General features: G+C 41.2%; 1 protein-coding gene across 1 annotated transcript in view; it reads right to left on the reverse strand.

The window, feature by feature from the left end:
• Nucleotides 1-18626, reverse strand: part of thsd7aa (thrombospondin, type I, domain containing 7Aa) — a 258145-nt gene extending 239519 nt beyond the window's left edge. Inside the window, exon 1 of the mRNA XM_028597031.1 lies at nucleotides 18473-18626. Within this exon, the coding sequence (XP_028452832.1) occupies nucleotides 18473-18626 (154 nt within the window). The remainder of the gene's footprint in view (nucleotides 1-18472) is intronic.
• Nucleotides 18627-22154: the final 3528 nt, after the last annotated feature.

A 22154-nucleotide genomic window follows, 5' to 3' on the forward strand; every position in this document is an offset into this window, starting at 1 on the left:
TTTAAAAATAGTACATTGAGTGCGGAGTTGCCCAACAATTTACATGTAGCTTGTTTTGCTGACTGCAGCGATCTTGCTTCTATTTTGCAATTAATGCATCAATACCTGGTAAAATCATTCATGCTGAGTTATTATTACCATGGCCTGCAGTTCTCACAAACTGCGCTACATTTTAATTTTATTTTGTTGTCCTTTCAACTTTATTATCGACGACCGTATGGCAGAGATAAACTCATAAAAATCGGAAAAGGAAGCGCAGGGACTGGATTAAGTTTAGCGGACAATGCGAATATCACTACCCACGGCATGTTTTGACCACACAGCCAACCAAGCGCCACCGAAGGCGGTGTAAGCCAGGCCCAGCTACGGGAGATCACGGCAGATACCTGGCTCCGGGATCGGCCGGCTGCACTTGACGGGTGGACTGTGTTCCTTGCTGACAGAGTACAGGACTCTGGTGGGATGAGGGGAGGCAGACTCTTCACGTTATTTATTGTTACATTGGCAATGTTTTGGTGCTCAAATTCAAGTTGATGGACAATGTTTATATGTCAGCTTCTATATTAAGAAGTTAGACTGTAATAGAGGTCTATGCTAAATCCTAGTTTATATAGAAAAAGTGTAGCGTTAGCTAGCATGTTAGTAATGTTGCCAGTTTGACAAGTTCAGTCTATAGTTTCAATTTCAGTTTTTTGTAAAGCCTATTATGCCTATAAACAGGAAAGAAGGCAAGGGAATGCGTTTAGATTAAATGACTGCCATGGTTGTTGTTTTCTAGCAGTTTTAAGCAGATTAATCCCTTCTCGTGAGTAGGAATGGCATATTTTACATACAATATCTCACAAAAGTGAGTACACCCCTCACATTTTAGTGCCAATCTCTAGGTATGGTGAAGGGCATGTGATGATGTGGGGCTGTTTTAATTCCAAAGGCCAAGGGAACTTTATCAGGATGCATAGTATCCTGGATCCATGAAATAACTGGCCTTTAAAAATAAACATCTGCCTGCCTCTATGGGAATTTAACATAGGGGTGGACTCACTTTTATTGCCAGCGGTTTAGACATTAATGGCTGTATGTTGAGTTATTTTGAGGGGACAGCACATTTACACTGTTATACAAGCTGTAAACTTAATACTTTACATTGTAGCAAAGTGTCATTTCTTCAGTGTTGTCCCATTAAAAGATCCATCCATCTTCGTCCGCTTATCCGGGTTTCGGGTTGCGGGGGGAGCAGCTCCAGCAGGGGACCCCAAACTTCCCTTTCCCGAGCAACATTAACCAGCTCCGACTGGGGGATCCCGAGGCGTTCCCAGGCCAGGTTGGAGATATAATCCCTCCACCCATCCTGGGTCTTCCCCGAGGCCTCCTCCCAGCTGGACGTGCCTGGAACACCTCCCTAGGGAGGCACCCAGGGGGCATCCTTACCAGATGCCCGAACCACCTCAACTAGCTCCTTTCGACGCAAAGGAGCAGCGTCTCTACTCCGAGCTCCTCACGGATGACTGAGCTTCTCACCCTATCTCTAAGGGAGACGCCAGCCACCCTCCTGAGGAAACCCATTTCGGCCGCTTGTACCCTGGATCTCGTTCTTTTGGTCATGACCCAGCCTTCATGACCATAGGTGAGGGTAGGAACAAAAACTGACCGGTAGATTGAGAGCTTTGCCTTCTGGCTCAGCTCTCTTTTCGTCACAACGGTGCGATAAATTGAATGATTAAAAGATATAATGAAATATTTACTAAAATGTGAGGGGTGTACTCACTTTTGTGAGATACTGTATATCCTCATTATACACTGAATTTTGAGTTTAGGTGATAAAAGCAAATGAGCATGTATGCCTGAGGAAGAGAGATGCCTGCCTGATAGTTGCTTTTATCTCACTTCTAACATGAGACTGACAAATAAAATTAAAAAGTTCACACTGTTATCAACACTTGGTCACTTTTTCATTCTGCACATATTGTTCCTGTGAATGCTCCTTTATAGATGAAGTTGTGATAGCTTATTTTTCTCACTGCATACGTTCACACATGCCTTGTGCATTCTGTACACAATTCACTACACGATTCATACTAGATTCATACGGTGTATAGCTGTAGTTGAAAAGATAAAAAATAAAAAACATTCAACTCCTGTTTGGAGCAGCCTGTTCTCATGAATCATTCGTTCAAAAAGCTACGAAAAGTTAAGCACTGTAATTCGTAAGCATTCCACGTTTTCTTCACTGTATTGACCACTGTATATCACTGTATAAGAACGCGGCTGGCTGTGTAGGGAGGAGGTCAGGGGGATGTGTGGGCGTTAAAGGAACACGCTGACTTATTGGGAATTTAGCTTATTCACCGTAACCCCCAGAGTTAGACAAGTCGATACATACCCTTCTCATCTCCGTGCGTGCTGTAATGCTGTCTGATGGCTCCAGCAGCATCAGGCCAGCACAGAACATGCAGGTGAATGGTTCCAGTAATCCTACTGCTCCGAATAAGTGAAAAAATAACACCAACATGTTCCTTTTTACATGTTGTGATTTATAGAGTCACAGCGTGTACAAAAAACAACATAACATGAGACACAGACATCTTCTAACTGTAAACAAACCAGGAACTATATTCTCAGGCGGAAGAATATAGTACTTGGGCGGAGTGATACGCTCGCAGCAAGCCTGTCTGAGAATATAGTTCCCGGGTTGTTTACTGTTAGAAGACGGCTGTGTCTCATGTTACGGTGTTTTTTGTACACGCTGTGACTCAAGGGGCGGTAACCCACAACATGTAAATAGGAACATGTTGGCGTTATTTTGTCACTTTTGTCACAATTCGGAGCAGTAGGCTAGTTGGAACCAGTTACCTGCAGGATCTGTGCTGGGCTAAGCTAATGCTGGAACCGTCAGACAACGTTACAGCACGCACGGAGATGAGAAGGGTATGTATCGACTTGTCTTACTCTGGGGGTTACGGTGAATAAGCTAAATTCCCAATAAGTCGGCATGTTCCTTTAACATACAGGCCTTTAAAGCCAGAGAGTGGAGTTAGCTTCCTGGGGAAAACTAAAGAATTTCACCCAGGAAATGTGTGTTCCTTAGGAGTGTTTTAATCCAAACCACGATCTTTTTTCTAATCTTATTTAACTAGTTGTTTTGGTGTCTAATCTTAATTTACGTCACGGCAAGACACTTATATTTTGTGGACTAAATTTAACCGCAATGTCAGCCGAAACGACCGGCAGATCGCGATGCTTTGTACCCGGCTCAAAGTCACCTATTTTCGGGTAACTGAACCACCAACTACCGTTGCTACAATGGATGCAGCTTAAACAGCTAGCAACTGCTGCTCGGCGTCATGGAGCTTGTAGCCAGCCTGGTGTCACCTGACCTGGTCACATGACCAGCCGGCAGTCTCCTAATTTTGTAGGATATCATACATTTGGGGTGCATACTGTACATTTTCGTACGATGTCATACATACCCGTTCATGAGAATGCGTTCTGGAATTAGGGCTGGTTTTGGCTTAGTTTTAGGAAACATTGATGTTCCTCGACAAAGAAACACAGAGGTCTTCAGTGACAATGGAACAATGCTATGGCAGGGTTTCCTTCCCACAGTGGTAGGTAGGTAGTGTCGATAGTCGAGTACTGGTAGAGGTTAGCCACCTCCCCTGAAATAAAGACATACATTTTTATCAAATACAACATTAACTGGGAGGAAAAGGAGCAGAGGCACCAGTTCAGTTCACACAGCAAATGTTATGTACTTAATGAGTATGGCTGCTGTTTATGTCTTTATCAGCTTATTAAATTGATCATTGGGTGACTTACCACCTCTGACAAATAATTTCATGATAGAAATGCTGTGGGTTATGTTACAGCCAGTAGTTTTGCATATTTAACTGTTGTTTCTGAGAAAACAAGTTTCAGCATTTTGGTATGTCAACTGATTACCCATGAGCTTCAGTGATCATTGCTTGGCCAGCCATGAAGTCAAAGTTCTAACAAATAAAAAAAACACTGTGCCATAGTTGCTGAATTGAAATCTACTACTGTACAAAGCTCAACTTCTAACTTCAGCCTAACCTTAGAATCATGGCAGTAGAATTTGAAGATGATAGTTTGTTTTGTTTTTTTACCTCAATGCACCTTGGGACTGTTGAGTTATTATTTGGGAAACAAGTGTATTTTTATAGTATAGTTTTATAGTATAGTTTAATGCATTTTAGCATTAGGATTCAACTGCCAAAGCAACATGGAGGAGTAAAGTGCAGCTAATCCATTCCTGACAGCCAGGTTGCCTTAAATCCTCTAATCTACACCATCTGATGCAGATGTGGATCCAGTACACTTTGGTCTTGCATGTTCAAATCTTACATTTCTGTTAGTGGCTAGAATTTTAATTTCACATTTAATCTGCCTCCACTCTGTAGCACTCCAAAGGCCAAAACTGCAAAAGGTTCAAACCGGCCCCTCAGTCAAGATCAGGGTAATCAAACTAGAAAGGGCAACGTTTTACTGAAGAAATTGTATGTGTGTAATGATATAATAAATCAAAACTAATGAAAAGCAGTACATTTTCCAGTATTTACACAAGCTGAGAAGAATGCAAAAATCTGTCCAGTCCGTCATGGAGAGAAACGTGCTTACATTTCAAACTGTTTTAGTGTAAAACAGATGTGCTTTCATTGACTAAATGAAAAGATTTGCAATCACTGATATGTTTTAAAATGTCATTCATTTTAACAACACAATAACCATAAATTTGGCTCTGGCTCTACTAAGATTCTCATTAATCTCATCCACTCGTAATTAATCCATTGACTTCCCTTTTTCAGGAATTTACATCTTCTCATGCAGAGGTGGGTAGAATAGCCAAAAAATTGTACTCAGGTGCAATAACACATACTCAAGTATAGAAGTTAAAGTATTCATCATGAAAAATACTTGAGCAGTGAGTAATTTGAAAAAACACTGCCACTGCTGTGACACAGTGCCAGCACATACTTCATATGATGACTTCAGACCTGAACTTAACCTCTCAATCAGAAGAGAGTGTGTGTCTCTTCCTTTCAGTTTTACGTAAGAGTTAGTGTGTCTTTTTGGACCGTGAATAAGAAAGCTCCCTTGCTGGGCTCTGGCTGTGTTTGACTTCAGTGTCCTCCTCAGGGTCTCATTAGGCTGAGGAAGACTCGTGTAACTGGGTTTGTGTCTTCCAGGGAGCCGCTGTCTTCAAGACCTGATTAATAATACAGTTATGACTGCAGTTAAAGTTCTGCTATTTACAGGCGTTTCTTTGGTGCTTGCTGATATAGAGGGGAAATATTTCACATCTCATAATTTTCCATCTCTCTGTATCTCACACTCAACTAGATTTGATTTCATTTAATTCAGTTTTAAACCCCCTAAAGGTTGCAATACAGTATTCATGACACAGCACAACACCAAAGTCTTGAGTATGAGTAATATATGATAATAATAATATACAGTAGTCTGTACTGAGAGTTTTGCTCTTCTTGGATAATGTAGTACTTACAGTTTTCACTGATGGTGCCACTGGAGGAAAAGACATGGGGTCAAATAATCAGAAGGGTTCATCCCCTTGGGAACATGAACATGCTCAGTAAATCAAATAGCAATCTGACAATCATAATATTAAAAGTCATACGTACAAAGTTGACTTTGTCCTGATGGTGGACAATGAGAAAAACTCAGGAAGTGACCGAGCTAGAAAATGGTTCATTCTATATATATTTACTTGTGTACTAGAAGAATTTGCTCCTATCTTAATGGTTAGATCACTAAAAACAAGAGGGAGTCATCCTTTGTACACTGTGAACGTCCACAATACATTTCAAGGAAATCCAGTCATTCAAAGTTTCACCTAATGGTGCTATGTTCTAGGATAGGCTTATAAAAGATCACTATGAAAAATCCTCTGGCAACCATGCATGTCTATTCCAACTTTTATTGAAATGCAGTCCATGACAAGGTTTCTATGACTAAAGTGTTTGTTAAGGTGAAATGCCCATCCAAAAGTAGTGCTATGCTCAAGGTCAGGGGTTCAGCAAAATCCCTAGGAATCATCCTCTGGGGAGTATGAATGAGCTTGATAAATGTCATTAAGACCATGCATGTACAACATTTAATTGCAATCAGATCAGTATTTTTTAAAATATTTGAAAACTAACATGGCCACCCTTCAGCCCTGCTGCAAACCAGGAAGTCTTGATATGTACTAAATAAATACATTTTAGATTTTTTTCCTCATTGAAAACGGTACTATTAATAAAAATAATAAGTTTGTTTTATTTCTCTCACTCTTTTACTGTGCGTGTATGTGTTTGTGCTCCATCTTATTTGTCTAGCTGCACAGTTTTGACTGCCAGAGGTGAATCACTGCTTGTGTCAGCTCTTTGGCTATTTATAACTCATCACATAGAACTAAAATAGTACTATCCACCACATCAGTGTCGCATGCCTGTATGGTGAACGGAGAATGAACAAACAGACAGGTCTTGATGCATTGAAGTAATAGGGGTCTGTGTTTAACAACAGCAATACTATATGAAAACCTCCATTTACAATCTCTAACACAACTCGTGGAGTATAATCCAAGTCTCATTTATCTGGTTGTATTCTCAGTACTTCCCATACCAGTAGTGCACCTGTGCAACGTATGTGTAATCTGTGCATTTTGCCTTTGGTGAATCTTACATGTTATGGTGTTTAATTTCCAATTTACTTTCAAGTAGAGAGATAAGAGAGAGCACCAGTGGTCGAGCAAGCTAGAGAATGAATGAGGAGGGGGAGTGCCGAACAAAGCAGTGAATCAGAGGAATAAAACGCTACTTGCTGATTGTTCTGTGATTGACACCTCCATGGGAGGGTGCAGCATTGTGGATTATGAGTGAATGCAGAGCTTCATACTGGCTGTGGGTCTGTGTCAGTTAGACATTTGCGTTGGTATGGGATGCTGAGAGACAAAGCAGCGGTTGGGAATGAGAATGCTGTTATTGGCTGAAGGTTGCACACCGACATAGAGCCCAAAGGCTCTTTGCTGACACCCATAAACGTCCCGCACAAAGCAAAATAAGAAGAAAAGAGAAAATACAGGCAGAGGGACTCTATACAGACACCACCACACATGTGGTCATCACACATGTTGCCATATACATTGCAACACTGCATATTATACCTTTAAGCTATTGTTGTGGAATTGGCAGTTTAGCCAAGGTTAATCTGGTTTTGCATATGATTCTTTAACCTTCTTACAACGTGCTATCACCTGTCCATTGATGGAGTTCCCTACAGCCTGTCTCAGAACCAGCACAAGATGCAGACCTTTAAAGAGAGCGTTATGAGTCAAATTTTGTTTTGAACATGGTGCTCTAAAACAGAAAAGATGGTTCCAACTTGGATTGTACATAATGACTGTGATCCCCTGTTAAATGGTATTGAGCAACGCTCAAATGCCTATACAATGAGACAGAACAAATCTTTGTGTTGTTGTGTGAAAAAGTTTGACAGAAAAAAGAATTGCTCAGTGTTTGATCAGTTTTTGCTTTTGTAAAGACAATTATTGTAGCTGCTGTGTAAAGTATTTTTTTCAAATTGTAATTTTTTTCTATTCTATATTTATAATTATTGTGTATGCACCATTACACCAAAGTAAATTCCTTTTATGTGAAAACCTACTTAGCAATAAACTGGATTCTGATTCTGAGCGGTGGCAGAGTTTTTAGATGTCAGGCGAGGGTTAGCTGTAGGTGAGTGCTAATAGAGGGTGGCATGGAAAGGAAGAAGCAGGTTGATGAAAAGCTCTTTATGCTGCTTAGGCCAATCCTCCGGCTCGTCTTCCAGGGCTAATCAAGCCTCACAGGGAGCATAAGTTAGCTAAAGGGAAAGAAGGGTTTATCTGAGAGCAGGAAGACATTGCTAATCACTGTAATGTGGTTAGTTGGACTGGTATTGATCTAAACCACATATGCCACCAGTCTCCATTGAAGGGTTCAATGTAGAGGTTGGACAATAAACTGGACTGGTCAGCCAACACGGATGCACTGTATCGGAAAGGGCAGAGTCGGCTTTACTTCCTGAGGAGGCTGAGGTCATTCAATATCTGCAGTAAGCTCCTCTGGATGTTTCACCAGTCAGTCATTGCCAGTGTCTTGTCTGCTGTGGTGTGCTGGGGAGGCAGCATTAAGAAGAGAGACGCTGGGCGACTGAACAGGCTGGTAAGGAAAGCTGGCTCTGTTGTTGGCATTGAGCTGGAGTCACTCACAACAACTGCAGAGAAACGGACCATGAGTAGGATGCTGGAGATCATGGACAATGACTGCCACCCACTACACAGCACGTTCATCAAACAGAGGAGCATGTTCAGTGGCAGACTTCTGTCACTGTCATGCTCAACAGACAGCTTGAGGAGGTCCTTTGTCCCCAGGGCCATCCAACTCTTCAATATCACACAAAGGGGGAAGGCAGAAATGTACTTTTCAGCATGAGCCTGTCTCTTTCTGCCCCTACCATTATATAACTTTGTCTGCTGTACACCTGACTGTCTTATAGGCTATATTAGCCCTCCTACACAATCTGGACTCTGGTCATAACATTTACATCTTTTATACAAGTTATTCCCTGTTATATATAGTTCTTAACATATATTATTTCTTTTCTTGTTTGTCAAGCAATTATATTATGCTTACATTCTTGTCTTTTCATAGTCATAGTTAATATTTAATAATAAGCTATTGCACTGATCAATCCCTGCACTGTTCACTACCACCATTGCACACAGTCTACCATAGCACGTTTAACTCTTTAAATTTCTGTGAGTAATTTTGATGTATGTAAGGTATATGTGTGTTTGTTGTGTTATGGTTGTCTAAGCTACTGGATGCCTACAATTTCTATCTACTGTATCTATGTTTCTGGACCACTGGCTGCACCCACACAAACAGAGCTTCCTCTTGGCCATCACCACTTTCTCCAAATGCCTCCATTCTATTTCAATTTTATTTATAGTATCAAATCATAACATAGGTTATCTCTCTTATCTCTGTCTTTTCATATTTAGGTCAGTTTGTTAGTAAGTTGGCATTATATGGGGAAGACACTGTGATACTGGTTTTGATGGGTGATACATAATAGATATGGATAGGTTTAGAGACTAATGACTCAGAAGACTAATTACAGAGATTATACTGACTTTACCTTGTTCTCAGCAAAATTACACACTCCAAAAACATATCCATAATTGCTGAATGGAACAGACAGTGACAGCATAGCTACAGCATGTAGGATGCTCCAAATTCTGGACAAGTTTATCAGCCACAGTGTACACCTAGGGCTGTTAGGGCTGGAACGATGCATCGACCTAATTGATTTTGTTGATACCTTATTTGCGTAATGCCCTATTGCTTTCTGATGAATCAAGTTATAATCAGTTAGTTGATGCGCATATAGACCTATAAAATGAAACAACATAGATTTACATTAAAGTCACACTGTACAGTAGGTCGTAGTAGGAAACCATAGATAAGATACAGCATCTATAATTTGACGTGCGACTCCGCGTCTGCCATATTGGAGCACTCAAGATCTGCAACTAAACAAATACAGTGTGTCGAGAGATGCCGACTTCTCTACAAAATGGATTACTCACTTCATTCTGAACCGATTTTCATGAAATTTGGTTTGCTATAAATGTGAGGAATTGAACACAATGCTGGTTACTGGGGATGGATCCAATAAGTTCTGGGCCAAAACATTAATCTTCTGAATAGCCACAACTTCATCTGGGACATGCAGGCTCCGATCTACAAACAGGCAACATCAAGTGTAAATTATTTACAATTCTAGCTTTTGTGAGTTTCTCTATACATACAGTATCTGTTAAAGCTGCCTGGTTGCTTGTCATTGTATTAAAACCCTCAGAGCCCTACGTCATCGTCCACGACGTCAAACGGCACCTCTGATTAATATTTAGATAATTTGATAACAGTTTTATGTAGCTGCTTACCGACTTTTCCTGCTAAAAGCTAAGGAGTTAGTCATCACGGGGGTGTCATTGGTGTCTTTGTAGCCTTTACAGAAGGTTTTCTATCCAGCATGGAACTTGTGCCTCTTTTTGGAATTGTTCAGCAATAAATCCAAACTCTTACATCCAAGATTTATCCACTTGATGTCCATAATTTATCACATTTTCGGTCATTTCTGCCCATAGCTCCGTGCTACCATCTAGTATAAATCTCCCATGATGCTTTGCGAGAGTGTTTTGATATTTTTCAACCAATGGGAAGGCAGGTTTGTCACACAAAGACGTGTGTATGTAATGAAAAAGAGAGTTCACTCCAGGGAATCCGAGCGAGAACAAAGAGTAAAGTGAAAAAGAGAGATAATTCCGGTCTATTACCGTTCTAAAGAGAAGAATGAAAAGCTTCTGGACTTTTTTAGAAAAAATGTATATATTTTGTCAACTGTATAAGTTATAATGTTTACTTCCTCACAGTTTGACACCCAAGACATATGGGAACTGATTTAGACAGGAGAGTGGCTTAGCTTCTATTGCTCTGTGTGTGATATCAATAAATATCTGTGAGATTAATTTTCCGTTTTATTTATTTATTTGTCTTTAAGGTCATACAACCTTTTTTTTACATTCAAGTGACCTCACTACAGCAATATTCTAATAGCCCAGTTTTTCCTGAAAAAGATTATGTACATTGATTGACTATAGACAACAGGGTTGATGTTTTATAAGCTTTTTTAGAAAATAAAACCAGACGGACAAGGAATTGTAAAAATGGCCTCAGGGTGATGAGCGTTAAGTAAGAAAAGGCAGGAGTGTGTTAATGTTAATGGGGATTACAGGGATGATTAGAGACAGCAGAGAGAAAGACAAAGACACAGCACTGAGTTCAGTGGCATGGTGGTGTGTACATGCACCTGTGTGTGTGTGTGTGTGTGTGTGTGTGTGTGTGTGTGTGTGTGTGTGTGTGTGTGTGTGTGTGTGTGTGACTGTTTGTACATACACACACCCCTCCTCCACCTGGGATGGCCTGCCAGGCAGAATTGAACAGCTGGATGCAGCTTCTTCAAACCCACACAGAATAATGGCTGCAATTTGGCGCTTGATGAATCCCAGGGAAAACAGAAATCATTTTCACCCGCCTCCATTATGACTTGATAGCACTCCTCCAGCTCCATCTGCACAGGCCAATCTGACACTCAAGTGTTTGTTCAAAACAACAAATACCTTTTAATCACTTGTGAACATCCATATGTTTTCATTGAAAAGGGTGCTCGACATCAGCCACGCTCAAAAAAGAAGAAAACTGATTTCCATCCCCCTGAAGCACATGCTGCTGCTACACACATCAAGTCCCATCAATACCGTCGGACACTTTAGGGAACAGACTTGTTTGCTGTCTCGGTGAAATGAGAAGATCAAAAGACTATCAGTTTTAAGTTTATAACATTATCTAAAGTGGCAAGCTAGTCGCTGATACAGCCAAGACTCATGGGTTTTGTCCAGACAGCTAGCTAGACTATCTGTCCCAGTTTTCTGTTGCACGACTAAAACTACTTTTGAACGTACACGTTCCACCAAAACAAGTTCCTTCCTGAGACTATTTAGCAGAGGCACCGTGGCTCTATCTGGACCTTAGCGCAGCCCATGACGATTGTGATTGGTTTAAGGAAATGCCAATAAACCAGAGCACGTTTTTCTCCCATCCAGGAATGCTGTGTGGACAAGCTAGACCTTCCTGTGCAGTGCTGTGGAGGTGGGTCTGGCAATGTGAGACTGAGCTAATAAAGGCTAAAGGCTCTGCGAGTGACCCTTTTCACATTTCACATAGTCATTGGAGCCATTGTTCATATAAAAAAAATTATCAGTTCAGCTTTAAATACACATATTACTGGCACTTTTAATAAAAACATATGCGTTTTGGTATCAATATGTAAGTATGTCCTCTTTAAAAAATATAAATCAGTGGACTTCCACCTCGGCTTATTAAATTTACTGGTGTAAATGGCTGAATTAAGCACTTGACACTTGATCTGGAGAAGATGCTGTATTTCACACTCCACCCCCGCCTCCTTTTCACTGTTGATACCCTCACGAGACCCACTCAGCTCTGAGGTTAAAGGTCACCATGAGAGAGGGAGGGGGTAGTGGTGGTCTGGGGGGGGATTCTATGGGGACATCGGAGGAAGAACAAAGAGTGGGTCATGTGACTCGAGGTGAAGCCTTCTTTCTTTTGTGCACCACATGGACATGAGCATCTGCAGCAGAGGGCCTGAACAGCGTGAGGACAATACAGAGACACTGTGTTGTTCTGCGTGTGTGTGTGGTTTAAACAGGCCTAAATAGCCTCCATTCATCAGGTCTTTCTGAAGCTGACTGGGGCTTTACAGGCGAACTGCCCCACTCATTACCATCAGTCGTTGCCCCAGCTTGTCCGGCTCGGCAGACACTTTTGTTGTCCTGCATTGTACCGGGAAGTGTCAAGCCCCATAGTGTATGCTGGTGGTGGAGCAGGGTAGGCCATTGTAGTAAAAAAGATCAATAAGTGCACCCTAGAAGTATACAGCACCAGGCCACTGTAATTTCTCAACTTGTTTTGTGTAATCTGAATGCCATTCATCCAAAAGCTTGACTATATACAGTGCAGAGAGAGAGGATTGGTCCACAATGGGGAACTAATATGACTCTTACCTGTTTCTGTTTTCTTACATAACATCAACGTGAAAGACAGGACACTCAGAACTTGGATGTTCATCAAGAATCAGCTTTGAATGTTTTGTCTTGTCCAAACCTATAAACTCTGTTCTCTCACAGTTGGTTCATGAACATGTTTTAAACAAATTCATTGGTATTGGAAATGGGTAGCAGATTTTTTTCATTTGTTTTAAGAAAATTTAATTAGAGGACTTTTACATCAGGCACATGCCAACAGAGAATCAAATCATTTAATGCTGCCTTGGGAAATTCATGCCCTGAGCTTTTTCAAGTGGATTCAAAGGATAATTTCAGTTTATAACAACTTTGGACTTTCTTTAGTAGGTTTGGCTATTGACCCTGGTTATGGCAAAATTGTACTAAAGTACACGAGCAGTCAGACGATCAGCCAAGTTGTAAATTCTACAGGAAAGCTGTATGCACTCACAATAACAGTAAGTACAGCAGGTTATAATGAAGCATGAAAGTGATCTGTAAACTGATGAGTGTTTACAACAGGAGATTGGGTCATAACTTTACAGTCCGACTTTTCTTTCAAATAGGTTTTTTTAACTTTGGGGTTTGTTTACAACCTGTCTGATCACCTGACTGATCCTGTTTCGAGGATCCTTTGAGGTAATGTCGCCTCATTCGCTTATTAGTGAGACGTGTTTCTTCAATGCTCTGTGATGTGATCAAATGTAATTTAGAAACATTTTCTTTTTACATTGATACTAGTTTCACGTTGTGATCTTTTAACTTTAAATGTTCACATGTTGATCAAATTCAAAGTCTCCCATTGCCAGACCTTCCTCCACAGCGCTGCGGAGGAGTCCACACAGGGATGGGAGAAAAACGCGCTCTGGTTTATTGTCATTTCTTTAAACCAATCACAATCGCTTTGGGCGGTGCTAAGCGCCAGACGGAGCCACGGTGCCTCTGCTAAATAGTCTCAGGAAGGAACTTGTTTTGGTGGAACATGTGTACGTTCAAAAGTAGTTTTAGTTGTGCGAGAGAAAACTCAGATTGGACAGATAGTCTAGCTAGCTGTCTGGTTTTACCCTGCAGAGCTCTAAGGAGCAGTTAACCATAGTCCTCACAAATCCACCAGAATTCCAACACAAAGAAAGCAGAAGGTCAAAAAGAGTGAAATTCGGCGGAATTTCCAGCGGCAATGGAGCAATCCCCGAAGTGGAACGTCATGGATATAAACTAAAGTCCCTGCAGTGTTGGCTTCCAGGGTGAAAAGATGTGATGTGACAAGAAGCGAACAACCACCCACCAGTGCAAGACATGAAGGATGGTGCATGTAAATTCACTTTCAGTTCAACATCCTCTCATCATTTTTTGCTGACGATCAAAACTGAGTCTCCATCCTCTGTCTAACAGCAGTGAAAACTGCCATTCCCCTCCAAAAAAAGAGACTGGACAAAACTTAAAAAAGACACAAATTCCTCTTGTTGCTGATATCGATCAGTAACACGATAACAGTGTGAATATGATACATGGTATCTTTATAAACCTGAGTTTCAGTTTTACACTTCTCCTCTTTGGTTCATATATCTCACTCCCTCTCTCTCCTGATGCTGTCGGGAGCTCTAACACATTCATAATGACAGCTGTAACGTGGAATCACTTCTTCTTTAGTTGTATTCTATTTGTTGCCTGTTTCATTTAAATATTGAAATAAAACCCTTTAAAGGTCCTATGACATGCTGCTTTTTGGGTGCTTTTATATCAGCCTTAGTGGTCCCCTAATACTGTATCTGAAGTTTCTTTTATATAGACCTTAGTGGTCCCCTAATACTGTATCTGAAGTCTCTTTTATATAGACCTTAGTGGTCCCCTAATACTGTATCTGCAGTCTTTTTTATATAGACCTTAGTGGTCCTCTAATACTGTATCTGAAGTTTCTTTTATATAGACCTTAGTGGTCCCCTAATACTGTATCTGCAGTCTTTTTTATATAGACCTTAGTGGTCCCCTAATACTGTATCTGAAGTCTTTTTTATATAGACCTTAGTGGTCCCCTAATACTGTATCTGAAGTCTCTTTTATATAGACCTTAGTGGTCTCCTAATACTGTATCTGAAGTCTCTTTTATATAGGTCTTAGTGGTCCTCTAATACTGTATCTGAAGTTTCTTTTATATAGACCTTAGTGGTCCCCTAATACTGTATCTGAAGTCTCTTTTATATAGACCTTAGTGGTCTCCTAATACTGTATCTGAAGTCTCTTTCCCAAAATTCAGCCTTGGTGCAGAATTACATCCACTAGAGCCAGTCCCACAATGAGCTTTCCTTAGGATGTGCCATTTCTGTGTCTGTTAGCTGCTCACTAATGCTTTTTTCTGTTGGATCCTTCTTTCGGAATATGGACTGGGAACCTGAAAGGGTGCCTTTTATTCGTAAATTCTCGTTACACAAACGGCAAATATCCTTTACCAACATGTTGCTTCCTTGCTGAGCTAACGAGCTATGCAAATGCGAAGCAATAAATCTGACGGAGTCAGGTTAGAGCAGGATACCCAGGGCTCGGTTTACACCTATCACCATTTCTAGCCACTGGGGGACCATAGGCAGGCTGGGGGAACTCATATTAATGTTAAAAAACCTCATAAAGTGACATTTTCATGCCATGGGACCTTTAACCTGTACTTGTTTTTCCCCTGTCTCTAACAGTCCTTTGATGCTGCAATCCCTTCCCATACCTAGCACCCGAGCAAACACCTGAATTTTGAAGTTAGAATTAAATCAATAGCTTAGTTTTTTGGATTTATTTTTCATTTTGACAACTTATCTTTACCGAATGCATTTTATTTTCAGATCCTCTGTAATGTACATGTGAACATACACTGAGAATGGACTTTCGGATTCTTGATTTTTGAATGAGGATGTTGCTGTGGAAAACCGATATCAGACAGGAAATATCCATCACAAACAGGTTACGCTATCGATTGGCCTTTTCTGTCCAAGGTAGATGCTAACCTGCTGGCAGGCTGGCAGGTTAGAATGCTCACTTCCATGAAGATTTATATCTGCGGGAACATTCATTTGTTGGCTCCTGAAATTGACTTTGCATAACCTGTATTTGTCCATTAACTGAAAAATTTCACACACATAGATGCTCAATTCTCCAGTCCAGCTGATGGCGAGAAGAAACCAAAAATAACAACCTGCAAACTCCCCTCTGAGTGGAACAGCAATCTAATCCCCCAACCTTCTGTCTGTGGCTTCTGTGCTCCAAACACTGAGACAATACAAGCAAGTCGTCTGCCAAAAGACATTACATTGAGTGCCAGATTACACATTGCTACAAAATTCCATACATATGCAGGTAGTTTAGGGGAGTAATAGGACACACATGACTCATCTGTTTGTTCTATTTAGCATTTTTGTCCTAAATACACAGTATTGGAGTAGTCCACAGAGGATATTTAAATGGATTAAATACTAATATTTCCATAGAGCATTAAGTGAAACTGTACTATTTCCCTTAGCACTTCCACACATATTGCTGGGAACAGCAGTCTCTTGAGAGTGCAACCCCCGCATTACTCACTGGAGTAACCTATTTGAAGCCACTGGGCTAATTTCAGTCGCCCATCTGTACTATGGGTGTGGGTTTAGCCAGATTATCACGGCATAAATATGTATTAATCTCCCCCCAAAAAACCTCCTTTTCGAAGATGTCAACAGACAACCTCTTTGCTCCGGCCCCTCCCCTCCCAGACAAGAGGTGCTGAGGTGGAGAATGAAGCCTCACACATTGTTGTGTTGAGCACGTGGGGAAGGATTGGAGCTCCAAGATTATGGTAGGATCTCACCAGAAATGTTACACCAAAGACAAGAACAACAAACGTTCGAACATGGTTCACTGCCATCATCTCAGCATCTGTGCCACGGTCCTGTCAGCAAGCCACACTAGCATCAGGGAGCCAAGTGCCAACGCACTTAAGCCAAGAGGAGACACTCACATAAACATGTCTATAGCGTATCTAGGTTAACTTTGTCTGGCCAATCTGCTGTGGTTTCACTACCCCTAATCTCCTCCCCCACCTTAACACGGTCGGAGGTACAGCACGTAATACCATAGGATTTCCATTCCTTTGCACAGGGTGTGAGCAATGAAGCTGATAAACAACAATAACATCAGAAGAAGAAAACAAAAATCATCATTTAAGGTGCAACAGGCTTAGGGTTAATATGGCTTATTTGTATTATTTTTTTCTTTGCTTGAGATGCCTGCTATTGTATGCGAAAATGAATTATACATTTAGGTTTTGACACAGAATACTCTTGCTTTCCCTCCTAACCTTTGCTCCCACATGGGAATATATAATACATAAGAGAAACAGCAATTGAATTTCTTCAACTGAAAAATAATTTACTACCAATGCTGGACAATTAAACAGAAACATAATATGTGTAAAGAAAATAAATACTGTTTAACATACTATTTTTAGTGCCCACCCACAGAGATATTTCAGTCAAATTAAGGCACTGACAATATATTAAATATGATACTATCATACTACTATAGTAAATACACATACATAGTAATGGCACATACATTATTCTGGTAATTACAACTTTGCTCAAATATGTACACAATTCAAAACAAATACCAAGGATATATGCGTTGATTTCTAAACATTTATTCCAATATCAAATGCACTAAGGTAATTACGTCCTGCACATTCTAGATATCAGAAGCACAGATTGTTAACCAGTATAGATAGTACATTTTAGACTCCACCCAAAACCAGCATTGATCCCATACAGGCTGAGCTGCATTGTCAGGACTATACCCATCGATCAGCTCCTACGGGTGTTGGGGGGCGGGCGCGGGGGTATGCAGGTTCCCAGTAAAACCAGTACATTGATCCAGCAAAACAGAGAGAGATTAGACAATAGTGGAGAAGAACATTGATCTCCAGCTGCATCCAAAGGGCACCCCTGTCCCAATGGGGGCTGGGGTGCACCTCCTCCATTCTTCTCCTACTCCTTCACTCTGCTTGCTGGACCACGTATCAGCAACGTGTCCTTCTGACCATGTGCTGCTCTCTCACGGTGAATGAGCCTCAACCGGTGAGATGCACCACCCAAAACAGCAGCAGCGGGAAGCCTTGTATTGTACTGCACAGCTGCCTACACTGTGAAGCTACTGTACTCACAACACTCAGCAACATTTACCTCTGGGTTACTTTTCCACAAATCAAACACCTGCATCTGCACTAAAATACTGCTGGGTGTACTACGGAGTGTTTTCACCGCATCCTTTGCAGCATGCTTGTATTCCCTTCTCTCAGAAAAGGGCCACATGCAGCTACAGTACACACACAATTTCTCATCAACTGCACACATGTCAAACTGTGATAAATGAGTCAATAGCAGCACAGAGCAGCCAAGGATTCCCAGCTGCGTCAGTCTAGAACTCAGCCAAAAGACAGCCAGCACAGTCCGCAACTCTAAGCCCCAGTCTGGGGGCAAAGAGACATTCACCTCAGGGACTGCAGTAAATATGTTACCACACTAACGTTAAATAGTAGCAATATGGCTCCAATGCATCAACCTCTGCCACATGCATGCCTGCAAGAAAAGAGGCTTGGGAAGAAACTTTAATTGAAGGTTCTCTTCATTTTCAGGAAGGTTTGATGAAATCATAAAAAGTGAACAATACAATACATTTGCTGCAAGAGTTGTAGTGTATGGGACATCAAGACAGCAACCCCCCTCCGAACCCCAGGGTGGAACGTACCTGTCTGCCAGATATACAGAGGTTTAGTTTCCACTGCGGTTTGTGCATCCATCTCCCAGATAGAGAGAAAGAGCAGGGCTATCCTCCAGAGAGAGGGGAGCGGTACCCCTCTTGAGACCCCCAGCATCCCCACAGCTGTGCTGGCCAGCCCCATGACCGCCACACGGCAAGAACTATAGTTCCCAATGCAGTCAAGAGGAAAAAAACAAGCCTGGTCCGGGGTAGGGAGCTGGACTGAAGTGTGAGTGCTTTTTCTGCTTCTGCTTTGTCCACACCAGTGCGCCTAAGAAGAAGTAATCCCAGGCGAACAGGGCTGAGGTCTCCTCTTCTTCTCCCGGTCCTCTCTGTTTATCTTTTTCTCTTGGATCCTTAATGAGCGAGAACGAGGTTTGGCAGTAATAAAACAGGGAACAATAGATCCCTAAGCTCAGCCTGCTGCTGCTGCTGCTGAATGCCGGGTTGATGCAGCGCCTTCCTCTCTCTCTCTTCCTTTCTCTCTCTCTCTCTCTACACACACACAGACACATGCACACGCCCGCCCTCTCTACCCCATCTACCCTCCCTCCTTCTCACTCGTCTCTCATCCCTTTTTCAAAGGGCTTAGTAAAGCTGTTCTGCACTCGGATCGAAGTGGGCAGCTGGATCGGGCAGTTGTCTTTGCTGGTAAAATTAAGAAGTGCAATAATAAGTGGCTTAAAATAAACAAAAACTACCAAAACGTGCTATCATTGTAAGCGAGTAAAACTCACTGGGACAGTGGTGGAATAAGTATTCAGATCCATAACTTTACAAACTGTGAAAATACTCTAGTAAAACTAGAAGGCCATGGCTTACAGGCTCAAGAGCTCCTGCCCACACACGCAGAAAGAAATTATTTTTATATTTTCCCCCTACTGGATTGGGTTATTTTTGTGTTTTGGTAAAACAGCTCCTCTGGTGGCGCATCAGTAACAGTTCAGTCAGACAGTGGTACTGCAGCATGGGAGACACCTAGAGGAACTCCAAATCAAACCCCCCAAAATGATAATAAATTCAGATAATGTTCTGTGTGAAGTCGATGAACGAAATCCTATGAGGGGCTGTTTAGGCCAATATACCAAGAATGGATGCACATACTCCATATTTACCTCTCTCACTCACGCACACACACACACACACACACACACACACAAAAGCATGAATGTACACCACTTTTTTTCGCACACACATAAAAAGCATGCACATACAACACTTTACCACTCAGGTGGTAGAGCAGCTGTTTTCCAAGTGGAAGGTTGGCGGTTCATCCCAGGCATCTACAATTTACATTTCAAATTGTCCTTAGGGAAAACACTGAACTCCAAATTGCTCCTGATGCTGTCCCATCCATGTGTGTGTGAATGGAAATGCTAGTGTAGATAAAGCAAAGAAGTTAATTGTCTAATATATTGTTTTCATTTTTTTTATTATAGTCCTTATATCCTGTTATGACTACAATTACGACTGAGGGCAGAGGCCGCCCCTCGGTACAGAATCACTAAACAACAGATCAGTCATTGTCTGGCTATTGGCATGAACTGGCAAAGAATGGCATCACGCCTTGGAATAATACGTCATACTTAATACAGACAGCGACAATACACTTTTAACCCTTTGAATATACAACTATGGCAAATGAGAACATGTGCAGAGTAATGTTGGTCATCTTCCAACATACTCCCAATGCTGGAGAAGAATATGTTCTTGGAAGGTTTATAAATGTAACGCTTTACTAGTCTTAACAACTACTCAAACTGCTTTTATATAGTACAGGCACCATTCACACAAACATTCATACCATGGTGGCTGAGGCTGCCATACAAGCTGCCACCCGGGTTTAGTGTCTTGTCCAAGGACCCTTCCACATGGTACTTCAGGGCCAGGGATTAAAATCTCTGACTTTACGATTGGTAGAGCAGTTGTCTACCAATTGGAAGGTCGTGATTCAATCCCAGTCCCTGTAGATGGAACCAGGGCGTTATTATCCCTACTTTGCTGCAAGGCCTGATATCACCTCAGCAAGAAGCAGAAACATACATACAGTGCCTGTAAGGAATTCTTTATTTGCTGGCCCGTCAAGTTGGAAACAGACAGAAAAGCAGTGACCGTTCTTGCATTGACGTTGAAATCTCTCTATACTTAAGCCATCTGCTTTTCTCTGTATTTTCCACAACACACTGAAGAGCATCACTGAATCATTGAAATTGTGCTAATTTCCCTTTTCGTTCCCAAAACCAAAAATGAAAAGGACTGAGTAAATAAGCAATGAATTGTTGCCAGTTCATGCCAATAGCCAGACAATGATTGATCTGCTGAGCAGTGATTCTGAACAGAGGGGCGGCCTCTGCCCTCAGTCACAACTGTAGTCATAATTGTAGGTTCTGACTGAGCAAAAAAACCAACAGGAAATTAGGACTGTCGATAAAAAACAATTAAAATGATATATAAGAATACATTGAATATAGCTGATGCTTTATCTAAAGCAATTTCCATTTACACACACGGATGGTCTTTTTCCTAAAAATAATTTGAAATGAAGATTGCAGGGGCCTGGGATTAAACTGCCAAGCTTCCTGCTTTTAGGTTGCCTTTTATATTCATTAAATGTTCAATTTGTTCACTAAAAGAATGCTGGGAAATATTTCCTTTTATTTGTTCTAAATTCATAAGCAATTTGTTATATTTAGCAGAATTCTGAAAGCAGCAGAAATAAGTCAGATGATTTATTGTGGGGTTAGCTCCAAAAAGTTTAGAAACTGGAAACGATCAAAACTGTTTTGTGTTTAATCAGCTAATCATTTCAGTTGTACAGGTTGGCCTATATATTGTTGGGTACTTTAATTTTTAATAATACATCAGATTTTGTGCAAATATCTTGATTTGTAATTTAACTAAAGCTGTCAGATTAATGTAGTAGTGTAAAAAGTACAATATTTCTCACTGAAATGAAGTGAAGTAGAAGTACCTCAAATGGTGCCTAAGTACAGAACTTGAGTAAATGTACTTAGTTACAATCCACCACTGGTCCTACCTGTCAGCTAACCGAGCTACTGGCAACTACGGGCGTGGTTTAGGTGTGTGTGACGCCCGCGGCTGTTCTGTTCTGTGTTACCAGTGTCACCAACTCTTTTCCAATGAAAGTAGCTAGCACTAGCTCTAAAAGTCGCTAGATGACGTAATACGCTCATTTGCATACTGGTGACATCACTGTGCAATAATTTGCATAAAGCTTAGTGGTTGTGTCAGGCAGAGATCAAGCTAGGTAGATAGAAATCTTTGGCCAAATAATCACAAACTCACTACAGGAACTTATGTTATATTATAATTATTACGTAGGTATATTTGTGGTAAAAAAAAAATCTACAAATGGAGGGTGAAAGATCAATAACAGAATTCTCAAAGAAGGCTGGCTTGGTTCACTCACACAGGACAGGATGCCCAGGGCCAGGCCAGCTCAGCAGCATCTTTCTCCAGTGTCTCATCTCCCCCGCAGGCAGGTCCCCACTCTCATATTCATAGTCATTTTCTTCATTCATACCATAGTAACATTTTCTAAAATGTTTCTTTTTTTTTTTGTATATTTACATTGGATGAAAAGGCACCAGAAGAAGTATATGAGTGATAATGACTGTGTTTCTGTTGTGGGTCTAGTTAAAACTATTGC

Source organism: Perca flavescens, chromosome 14 (genome assembly GCF_004354835.1).
Source record: "Perca flavescens isolate YP-PL-M2 chromosome 14, PFLA_1.0, whole genome shotgun sequence".
NCBI classification, from domain to species: Eukaryota; Metazoa; Chordata; class Actinopteri; order Perciformes; family Percidae; genus Perca; species Perca flavescens.